General features: G+C 44.0%; 1 protein-coding gene across 1 annotated transcript in view; it reads left to right on the forward strand.

Moving 5' to 3' along the window:
* Positions 1-12,284, forward strand: part of RASAL3 (RAS protein activator like 3) — a 71,647-nt gene that overhangs the window by 293 nt on the left and 59,070 nt on the right. The window contains exons 2-3 of the mRNA XM_040414714.1: positions 39-384; positions 9,464-9,573. Coding sequence (XP_040270648.1) covers positions 84-384; positions 9,464-9,573 — 411 coding nt within the window. The 5' untranslated portion in view covers positions 39-83. The remainder of the gene's footprint in view (positions 1-38; positions 385-9,463; positions 9,574-12,284) is intronic.

Below are 12,284 nucleotides of genomic sequence, written 5' to 3' on the forward strand. Positions count from 1 at the left end.
CTAGAGCCTACGGTAAAAAAAATCTATCTACCCTGCAGAAGACTTTAGAAGTTCCAGTAAAAAAACCCTCAAGAATTAGAAGGATGGTGGAACCTTGTGAAGACCCAGTAGATCTAGAGTCCAACACTCCAGAGCCTTCTTCTCTGGGATCTTATCAATGGAAAAAGGGTCAAAAACGCAGTATGTGGGATCGACTTCAAGGGTGGAAGTCTTCTCGTGGATCCCAGAACAAGGAATCACAGAAAAAGCAGATGCATCTATTTAAGAAGAAAAAGTCTTCCAAAGAGTCCAACACAGGAGGAATTGTGCATTATCTGCGCTCAGTGTCACTGCACCAGAAAAGAGGGAAGAAAGAGGTGGTTGAACCAGTTGAGGTTCTAGAAGGTAAGTAGAAGATTGTGGGGCACTCTGTATAAAATTGCTCATACATGACACACACCTATCATCCTTATGCAAAGGAAATTCACAATGTCATTGTAGGTATCAGACAATTTTCATGTTGGAATGTCTGTTTGTGATGACATTATTTACCTTTCCTCCAGGGCTGTCCAAAAATGACCAGGTGTCTTACCAACATCTACTTATTTGCAGGATAAAACTTACCAGGAAAGATTAAAGGACCTTAACATGTATAGCTTGGAAGAAAGACGAGACAGAGGGGATATGATAGAAACTTTTAAATACATAAAGGGAATCAACAAGGTAAAAGAGGAAAGAATATTTAAAAGAAGAAAAACTGCTACGAGAGGACATAGTTTTAAATTAGAGGGGCGAAGGTTTAAAAGTAATATCAGGAAGTATTACTTTACTGAGAGAGTAGTGGATGCATGGAATAGCCTTCCTGCAGAAGTGGCAGCTGCAAATACAGTGGAGGAGTTTAAGCATGCATGGGATAGGCATAAGGCCATCCTTCATATAAGATAGGGCCAGGGGCTATCCATAGTATTTAGTATATTGGGCAGACTAGATGGGCCAAATGGTTCTTATCTGCCGACACATTCTATGTTTCTATTATAGAATTCTTGCTTGAATGTTGATCGAATCTGATCACCACATGAGGTCAGGAAGGAATTTTTACCATTTTAGGACAGAATGGTTTGCGCCTTCATACACCCATCATGTAGAATTACATGCTGGCCATTTAAATGATGAGCAGGAAAGTCTTTATGATTCCTGTGCACCCTTCACAACATGTCAAAAGTTTGACATATGGACACTGAGATAATTCAAAGCACCATCCAAATGAATTTTTACAGCTTATACTTATAATTTCTACAATTATACCACTCACTGTGGACAGAGAGGTTGAAGGACACATGGATTGACAAAATGTCTTCAAGACATCTAGGGCAAGTTCACTATGGTAGCTCTGAGTGCAGGGGATGAAGTGTAGTTGGAAGAGCTGCACATACCAAGCCTGTAGCTTCAAGCACAGATAATAGTGCAAAGAAATTATTATTATACAGCTTATTCCATTAGTACAATCGCTGTGAATATGTCCTCAAGAACCTGGCAATAATCCCTGATCATGTTTGGTAATGGTCTTAAAAATCTGGTAATATTTTGACCTTTAAACATGTGACAATGTGTTGCCTACGACAGTATATTGGGCAGACATCTTCATAAATTAACACCACACAGCTCCTCTATGGGGAATACAATCTATAGACTCTTTTACCGTGGGGAGACTCTCGTTAAGCCTTTGATACTGTGGTTGAAGCAACGGAAATTTGAACATTTCCTGCTCTCTCCTCACAGGGTTGACATGCAGATAACCAAGTCTGGATTTATACTTTTAGCTAGGTTACAATATATTTTAATGTTTCCTCATGATGACCCCTCTTCCATTGCCTTATTGTCCCCTACATCAATAATATACAAGCGGTGGCTTATCGACTGTCTTTTGGAACACACAATACAGGATAGCCATTTAGTGTCAGTCATCGAAGCATGTGCTAACATAACTCCACACCTAATTATCGTAGCCATACCTCCAAAATATACCGTTATAACTTCAATAAAACTGTGTGCCAAGAGCTAGCAATTTAAGAACATTAACTCGGACTGATCCATTATTATACATAAAATATTGGAGGACAGGGCCATAGCAATGGATGGTGCAAAGGTTCATTTGCACCTGGGCACTGGTGCATGAGGAGCCCAATGGCCTCTCTGCCAAATAAAATTGTGGCAATATTACATGTATATATGGAACATGATAGGCAGGGGGCTACTGCCCCTCTGTCCCTATGGAATACTTAAAGGAGTTCTCAGCAGGCATTGATAACCTAGGATAAATCATCAATATCCAATCAGCTGCGGTCTGACTACCGACACCACTGTTGAGCAGCAGTTTGCAAGAGCTCCGGCACCAGGTACAGGAACTAGACAGCCATATCCACTGTGTAATGGCCTGGCCCAGTTACTGCAATGATGCTCCTATTTACTATGAAAGTGCCCATACAAACGTGCTAACCAGAGCACCAGCCACAATGACCCTCTAAGGCCCTGTTCACATCACATTTGCAATATATATTTATAACCTTAATTGCAAAAAAGTTAGGACGCTGTCTAAAATGGAAATAAATGGAAATGACATAATGCAATGATTTGCATATTATATTTTACTCACAGTAGATCATAGAACACATATCAGATGTGGAAAGTGAGACATTTTACCGTTTCATGAAAAACGGTAACTCATTAAGAACTTGATGGCAGCTTTGCATCTCCAAAAAGTTGGCACAGGGGCAACAAAAGGCAGAAAAAAAGTGGTAAGTGGTACTAATAAAAAAAACAGCTGGAGGAGCTATTGGCTACTAAGTCACATGACTGGGTATAAGGCAGAGGTTCACCAATTTGTGAAAAATGTTCCTCAACGTAAAATTGTGAAGACTTTGAATATATTACATATATCTACATTGCATAATAGAGAATCCGGAGAAATCCATGTGTCCAAGAGACAAGGTTGACAATCAATATTGGATCCTTGTGACCTATGGACCCTCAGGTGGCATTGCATTAAAAACAGAGCTGAACCCAGACATACCCTTATTTTCACCCAGGCAGCCCCCCTGAGGCTAGTGTGTTCGGTGACGTCACCGGCTCTGATGGGTGGGCTTTAGCGCTGCCCTAGCCGTTTTACTGGCTAGGGCAGAGTTAAATCCCGCCTATCAGTGCCGGTGAAGTAACCGGGGTTCCTGCAGCCCGATGGAGAGCCCCGGTACGTCACCGGATCTCCAAAAAATGCCTGAACTGCTCCAATGCTCATGTAAGGGGGGCTGCCGGGGTGAAAATGGAGGTATGTCTGAGTTCAGCTCTGAATCTGGACAACCCCTTTAAAGCTGTATCATGTAAAGAAGAAGCAAGGGGTGCACCACCAATGAGACCAGGTGAGGCGACCGCCTCAGGCAGCACCAGCTAGGGGCAAGAGGGGGGCAGAGGAAGGGCATGGGCAATGAGCGCTTTCATTGTGCCAAAGGGATTAAGTTAAGAAATTGGCATTTGGGGGGATGCCGTTTCAGTTTTTGCCTCAGAAAGGCTAGGTGCACCCCTGGAAGAAGCCATATGTCAACATGATCCAGAAACACTGACGTCTTCCCTGGGCCAATATAAAAAACATATCCAGATAAATAAAGGGTATCGGGTACTAGATCCTTCTACTATTCACACTCAGCCACCAGGCTAATAGTACCCTTTTTTAATTTATGCTTGCAAAGTATAATTAATAAAACTATCCTTCATTTATGATTTAATTAAAATCTTTGTGTGCTTTAAAAACTCAGCTGGCTGTGTTTTTTTACATTCACTAAAAACTGCAGCACCTACTCAGAAATGCCACAGGGACTGTGGTTTGTGTGCACTCCAGCCACTGATCCCAGTTCTGCTTCCTTTTTTCTGAGGCAAAATGGAAAACTGTTCTGGGGTCAAATGATTAAATTATTTTTGGAAACCATGGACATTGTATTCTGCTGACTCAGGAGGAGAGGTACCATCCAGCTTGTTATCAGCACACAGTTCAAAAGCCTGCATCTCTGAAAGTATGGGGTTGCATTAGTGCCTATGCCGTGGGCACATCTGGAAAAACAATATCAATGCTGAACAGTATATAGAGTTTTTACAACAACATAGGCTCCCATCCAGACAATGCCTCTTTCAGGAAAGGGCTTGCCTATTTCCGCAAGACAATGCTAAACCATACACTGCTTCCATCACAACAGCATGGAAGAGTCTGGGTGCTGAAGAAGAAGAGTTCGGGTGCTGAACTGGCTGCCTGCAGCCTAGACATTTCACCAACAGAAAACATTTGGCGCATCATGATAAATTCGGCAAAGAAGACCCAGGACTCTTGAACAGATAGAATGCTCTATCAGATAAGAATGGGACAACATTCCTCTCCAAAACTAGAGCAATTGGTCTCCTCACTTCCCAGATGTTTGTAGACTGTTGTTAAAAGAAGTGGGGATGCTAGACATGGCCCTGTCCAAACTTTTTTTTGAGATGCGTTTCTGCCATCAAGTTCTAAAGGAGTCTTTTTTTTTTTTTTCATGAATTTGTAAAATATCTCACTTTCAACATCTGATATGTGTTCTGTGATCTATCTATCTATCTATATATATATATATATATATATATATATATAAAAATAAGGACGTGTATATGTATGTATGTATGTATGTTCCGCGATCACTCAAAAACACAACCATCGATTTCAACAAAACTTGGTATACACATCCCTTGCTACCTGGAAAGAAATCTTGTGGGGGTCACAGCTCTCTAGCACATACAGTTCCTGATATATTCCCAAAAAATGCAAATATGGCACATCACATGACCTCTATTAGTCAATAGAAGCCTGCAGGTCTTTCTCTTCATATTCCAACTGCCATACACACGGTCACATGTCCCTTATCAGCCAATAGAAGCTCGCAGGTCCCTAGTCTCCACATACACACAGTTTTACACCAGGTTTCCATAACAACCCAGCCATTTTTCTTTACTGCTGCAGGTCAGCTTTAAGGCTGGGTTCACACCTGAGCGTTTTACAGCGCGTTCCTACGCGCTGTAAAACGCTCAACAGGCAAAAACCAATGTTTCCCTATGGGCATGGTTCTCACCTGAGCGTTTTACAGCGCGTACGAACGCGCTGTAAAACGCCCTACACCCCAAGAAGTACAGGAGCTTCTTTGGGGCGTATTGTGGCGCGTATTGTGGCAGTTTTTCATTGGATTAATCACACAAAATACAAAAACGCCCCAAAAAACGCCCGATAAAAATGCCTGTAAAAAGCGCTTATCGAATACGCTCGGGTGTGAACCCAGCCTAAAGGGGCAGGGCGCTGTGGATGACACTGTGAAGGGGGCAGGGGCCACTATTGAAAGGGCAGCTGCTGTGGAAGTCACTGTTAAAGGGGCAGGCATTGTAGAGGTCACTGTTAAAGGGGCTGGCACTGTGGAGGTCACTGTTAAAAGGGCAGGAACTGTGGAGGTCACTGTTAAAGGGGTAGGCACTGTGGAGGTCACTGTTAATGGGGCAGGGGCCACTATTGAAAGGGCAGCTGCTGTGGAAATCACTGTTAAAGGGGCAGGCATTGTAGAGGTCACTGTTAAAGGGGCGGGCACTGTGGAGGTCACTGTTAAAAGGGCAGGAACTGTGTAGGTCACTGTTAAAGGGGTAGGCAATGTGGAGGTCACTGTTAAGGGGGCATGGGCCACTATTGAAGGGGCAGCTGCTGTGGATGTCACTGTTAAAGGGGCGGGCACTGTGGAGGTCACTGTTAAGGGGGCAGGCCCCTGAGGAGGTCACTGTCAAGGCAATGGGGTGCTGTGAAACTCACTGTTAAAGGGGCGGGCTGCTGTAAAGGCCAAAGTTAAGGGGATGGGCTGCTGTGAAGGTCCCATTTTAAGAAGGCTGGGCACTGTGGGGGGGTCAGTGTTAAGAGGTGGGGGGGGCTGTGAAGTTCACTGTTATGGGGGATACTGTCAATATCTTTTAACAACACACATAGACATTAAGGGAAATAGATGAAATATACCCGTGCAAAGCCGGGTCCTTCTGCTAGTTGTGAATAAAATATGGTTCTATAAAATTTGCAAATAATTGCATTCTGTTTTTATTGACACTTATTTATGTTTTACACAGCGCCTCAACTTTTTTGGTATTGGGGTTGTAGAATGTATGGCGGAAACTGCCTGATGTGTGCATTAAAGGGGTTGTCCAAGTCCTCAGGATAGGTCATCAATATCAGATGGGTGACACCCCCACCATCACCTGGTTGAAGTGAAGGCTTTGTGCCATGCTGGCGCAGCCTTACCTTCGCTGTTTACCTGGTCGTCGCAACCACCGCGGTGAGCAGGTATAATTACCTAGGCCATCCCATTCACTTGAATGACATGGTTTGTTCCTATTCAAGTGTATAAGAAAAAGCCTTCCTATTCAAGTGAATAGGACGGCTTAGGAGCAATTACACCTGCTCACGGCTGTGGTACAATGGCACAGCGCACGCCTTTCCTTAAGTAGCTGATCGGCGGAGATGCCAGGTGTCGGATAGGTCATGAATAAAAAATAACTTGGACAACCCCTTTAAACTTGTTCATAGGGTTACATTAGCCTGAACGTATGGTAAGAAATTAGACTACACTATAAAACATACAGTATATGTTAAATGTATACTTTTTACAATGGAATTCTATGGGAGAAGGACGGCACTGTATGGCACCTTCACAAGCCTCTGTCAGAGGGAAGATACACATCCCCAGGGAAGATATGACGTCACTGAGCTTCTCCGGGCCAGGTGGATAGTCCAGTAATTCCCTGATAGATCACAGAGAGATGTTCGTATTGGGGGTCAATGTTATGTAGGTGAAGTCCCACAGATTGGCAGGAGCTTACTCACTGAAGTGCTGGAGAGCTGAGCCTCGGCCTTTTCCCATCCTGCTGCTGCTATCACCATGGTGGCAGAGCCCCTTCTCTCCATTTGTCATGTCAAAAACGTGTTGGGGGTATGGAGTGTTGTCGAGCTGTGTCAGATAATGGGATCCCTGGAAGCTGTTTGGATCCTCTCTTCCTCTATCCCATTCACTGTTCTGTCCCTCTAGCTCCTTGAACAGGAACTGGTAATTGAGTGTGCGTGACTCTTGGTGACCCCCTTGACACCACTCTGGGGCTCAGCCTAAAGGGGTTCTCCGGGAATTAAGAAAATGAGAATACTTAAATATTACTTCATTATAAATATATTCCCAAATACCTTACATTAGTTATAATGGCTGATTTTGTCTGGGGAGCAATCATTAGAAGAGAAAAAATGGCCGCTGTCCTATTAGTACACACAAAACCTGTCCTAATCGCACAGGAGGACAAGTTACTTCACCACACTGAGATAAAGAGCTGCCTCATCCTCCTCTCTGATCTGCTTGTCAGGAATTATGATCCTGAATACAGATGATAAGATCTTTAGCGGAATCTCTTTTGGAATTGAGTTCATGAGCAGATGAGCAGCAGCACATGTATGCAGTCTCCATTACCACAGCCCCACATTACCACAGTCTGTCCTGTCCATTCTTTCTGTACTTCATGTCTCCTCATGAACTCCATTCCCACAAAGATTCAGATTAAATATCATATTAAACTGTATTCAGGATCATAACCCCTGACAGGTAGAGCAGAGAGGAGGATGAGGCAGCTCTTTATATCTGTGTTGTGAAGTAACTTGTCCTCCTGTGTGATTAGGACAGGTTTTGTGTCTACTAATAGGACAGCGGCCATTTTGTTTCTCCTAATCATTGCTCCCTAGACAAAACGAGCCATTATAAATAATGAAAGGTATTTGGGAATATATTTATAATAAAGTAATATTTACGTATTTTCATTTTCTTAATTCCCAGAGAACCCCTTTAAGCAACATAATGTGACTAATTGAGAACTTCTACCCCATGCCTCCTACTCCTCCTGCTGCCAGGGGACACCTTCACCACTATTACAACATTAACCTGAGCTCCAGTGTTATTGATACAATAGAAAGGAGGAGGGGCGGTATGTCAACATATCTCACTGTATGTCTATACAGTGGAATATGTTGTTGCCTTCCAGTGGAGGCAAACATTGGGATTCCTCCTGACGTATACCTCCAGCAAGAGACTCAGAGCGATATGAACAAAGGTTTCATTTCAACAGCACAACTTTCATCTTACTGCAGTAGTATAAAGGTACCCATACACATACTAAAGTTGATCAAAAAAGACAATTTCAACCAAAATGATAGTTCATAGGTAGAAATTTAACAATGGACGACCATTTTAGCCAACTAGTGACAAACCGTCATCAGGTGAAAAAATTTGGCTGTGCATAAAATTTTGATTTGAGGTGATAAGATTGGTCACATATTTGGTATAGTGATGGTGTCCCTACATTTTGATATCTCCAGTGGTGGTCACACATGCATGTCATTTTCTCTTTAAAATTTAAGAGAGTTGCTGGCTTGCCATGCTTTATAACTCCCATAGACTGGAGCAGAGAAGGCCAGTTATGGATGCGCCCCAGCTATGGCCAACTCCAAAAAGCAGCTCCCTATCTTGGCTCAACATAGTTAGAGGAAATGTGTGGGAACTTGCAGTTCCCCTTAGTTTTGGGTGATGTGACTTGAAGCCAAAATCAACAGAGTACTTTTTTTTATCCACTCCTGGTTTTGGCCTCAAAAACTACAAAAAAAAAAAACCTGAATGTTTGAGAGGTCTCGTAGGGAGTGACCCCATGCATGAGTTGCTGGCTTGGCTCTCTCAATAACTCCCATAGACTGGAGCAGAGAAGGCCATATACATACAGTACACGACCACCTTTCCTATATGTAGCTGTCATAATTGTCTGATGAACTCTGCTTTCTAGAAGTCTCCACAATTCTCTTGTGGCCCTGATTAATCCTTTTAATTAGGCACATGGAACAGGCCATCCATTTGCAACAACACCTTTTACAAATGTTACAGAGGATGTGCCCCAGTTATGACCAGATCCATAATTCAGGGTGGAGAGCCTCTACAAAAAGCAGCTCCCTATCTTGACTCAACACAGAGGAAAAATATGGGCACTTGCAGTTTCCCTTGATTTTAGGTGCTGTGTCTTGAAGCCAAAATCAACAGTGTACTTTTTTATAATCCACTCCTGGTTTTGGCTTCAAAAACTCAAAAAAACACAAAAAACCCTGAATGAGTAGGAGCACTCGTACGGAGTGACTCCATGCATGGGATCTCTGCACTATTTTGCACTAAGAAGTTCAGTAACTGCTCAGAAAACCAGGTCTGTGATATCAGAAGAACCCATCAATGTGATTGGCACTTTAAGGGTAGCTGGGTAGCTGATAACCAACAGATAGTTTAGCTGAGAATGGGCTGTGTACTGTATATGAATGTGTATGGTTGGCATGAGAATAATCCCAACCCCACTAAACATCTCCTGTCTATTTATTTATCAGAGCTATTACCTATACATATTCCTACAACAACACCTGAAGTTCCTGTCTGGGATGTATCAAGCTGCTCCCTTGTGGATGGACGTATTCTGCTGTCCAAAGGAGAGGAACAGGTAGTAGTTATTCATAAACCATCAGTTCCATCACCAGTGATCCTCACTTTTATCATTTCTCACAACAATTGCTTATTTGCATGGGATGTGTTACAACTGTGGTCATGGTTCATGTTTTCGACAGCGCATGCAGAAGAATGTGGTCAGTGTGCAATGGGGGCCTGGTGTATTTTTAATGCTCATCATCAACCTTTAAAAAATTGACAGCAATCTAATATCTGTGTATGCTTTCTAGCCCTCGCTTGACATCTAATATTCCTTGACATCTAATATTCTAATATTCCAGTTCTCCTGGTCCTCAAAAAATGGAACAGGGTTTTAAAGGCTCCATGCTTTACTGTATGGCCTTCTACCTTCTCTGTATTTATGTCATGGTGGGGAGTGGGTGGAAACTCACCACCGAACACTGAAGGGAAATGGGAACAGAAACTAGGCCTAGATACTGGGGAAAGGGATCAGGGCACCTCCTACTGCCACCCTAATCCTAGCCCTGACTCCTAACCGTATGAGCGGACCCAGATGGTAGGAGGGCTCATACACAGGAACCTCAGACCCTGAGTTACCCTGATGATCCCTGGAAATATTGTCAGGAACTAGAGACGACCTGTTCATCCAAGATACGGGTGAACAGGAGTCTCCACTGGCCTAGATGCAAGGAAAAGGGAAGACAGTGAAAAGCAACTTGATCGGTAGGTAAGAACACAGTGGCAAATAATACCTACTGGATGAAGGGCACCGGGATCCATGTTCACTTACCTGCCGTGGCTGCTGGAAGGAACACCAGCAGTCCACACCACAACAACTGAATCCAGCACACCAGTAACTGCCTGGACCCCCATGCGGACAGGATGTGTGGAGGCCCCAGGCAGAGCTGCTCACTGTCTTGTTGTTCCCCCTCTGGGGAACACAGGAGCCCTCTCAATGAAGGCACAGACAAACAGGGGGATGTCTAGCATCCATGCAGGACTACACACACCATAGACAGACCAGACATGGAACAACAACTAGACATACAACACCAACCCTGAACATAATCCACACCACACATAGAATAGGGAAGGTAGGGGAGAAGACATGGAGGAGACAAGGATGTCCCACAAGGTGGCCCTCAAGGACTGGGCAGATGGAACACCCAGGACAGGAGCATAGCTCCAGCACCAACAAAGAACTAACCCCAGACTACCAGCCATAGGCTAAATAGCACCAAGTGACCACACCCAGCCAGGAACTTAACCCCACACGAACCAGACAGAGAAGGAACCAGGAGAAAGGAGCAAAGCACACACATGCTGCATAAACAACACGTTGCCCCAGGCAACCAGCATGCATGGCTAACGTGTCACGGCAAACAACAACGAGATTGTGACACAGCCGTGACAATTTATTCCATGTCCTCCTACATTATGCATTCCTAACCATTACAGACAGAGTGTCACGAGGGGGTCAACATCCAAAGGCACCCCACTTCAAAGGTACCAGAATCGCTACAGAGTCCAGCTACCAGACTAAAGCCGAGTTTAGCACAGCAGAGAGATATAGCAGAATATCCCAGTTTGCCTGCAAGTTTATGCCAAAACCTGCTGGAACCAAAGATTGTTTCTTGTACTGATGCAAGTGAGTCAGGTAAAGCTGTTGAGCTTTATAAAGCCTGGGCTCAACTTATTCTCCACCTCCACCATTACTCTCCCCTTTATTGCTTTAGAGCCTAACCCTGGGGAGCGACGGTATGCAGTGTAGGAAGGAACAAGGGGCCGTCATTGATGGTCGGTATGTGTCACCGAGGTTCCTGGCCTCGGTGAGGTAAGAGCCGTTTTTTTTCAAGTGTCATTATTGCAGATTGCAGTCTGACACTTCAGCTGTTTAGTATGGCTGTAAAGCTGATCCGGGACAGCTTTTACTGGGAGTAGTCAAAAGTGCTGGGTGGGTGACTACTCCCCACGTTCCAGGCCGCGTCTTGGCAGGCTTATAAAAGCAGTCAGCAGTATCAGGTTGTGTGGATTTACCTCCATCTGACAGTGAAGCTGTGGAGTCCTCTGTGCTGAAGGCTGAAGACTGCAAACAGGCATGCAGGCCGCCTGGAAGCCTGCCAGTGAACTTTTCTGTGGCTGAGCATTCAGCCGGGTGTGAACCGACACCTAGGATTCCAGGTGAACATTGTTTTGTTTTGCTGTGTATGAACAAGCACCAAGACTCTTATGTTTTGCTGAAACACTGAAGTTTGATTTGCAACCTGGTTCCTTGCCTCTATACTGCGTCCGCTAACCTGACTACCAGAGCAAATCCCCACACCAGGTAGGAGCACTGTGACACACACAGAGACTATTAAGTCTGCACCACACCACTCGGCATTCCGATAAACCTGGGACATGATCGGCCCTGGGGGGGCGGCGTGTTGCAAATCTGCTGCACTCTGAGCCCCAAGTCTACAAAACATTGGGGATGGTGCAGTGCAGAATGAGTATGACTGAAAACTGAAAAGGTTTTTGAAGGAGCTATGATTTGTAGTATACATGCTAAATGGTGTTTTTTTTTTTTTTTTTTTCAGAATTACTGTAATTACTGTGCCTGAATCCATCCAGGCTAGTATCTCCATGGCATTTGTGTGAAATTAGGTGCCCATACATAATAAATGAATGATGGCCAAACTACAGATTTTTGAGTAGTTTTAATGCTTGCTCTGGATTATTCCAACTCTCCAAATACATACTGAT

Source organism: Bufo bufo, chromosome 1 (assembly GCF_905171765.1).
Source record: "Bufo bufo chromosome 1, aBufBuf1.1, whole genome shotgun sequence".
Lineage (NCBI taxonomy): Eukaryota > Metazoa > Chordata > Amphibia > Anura > Bufonidae > Bufo > Bufo bufo.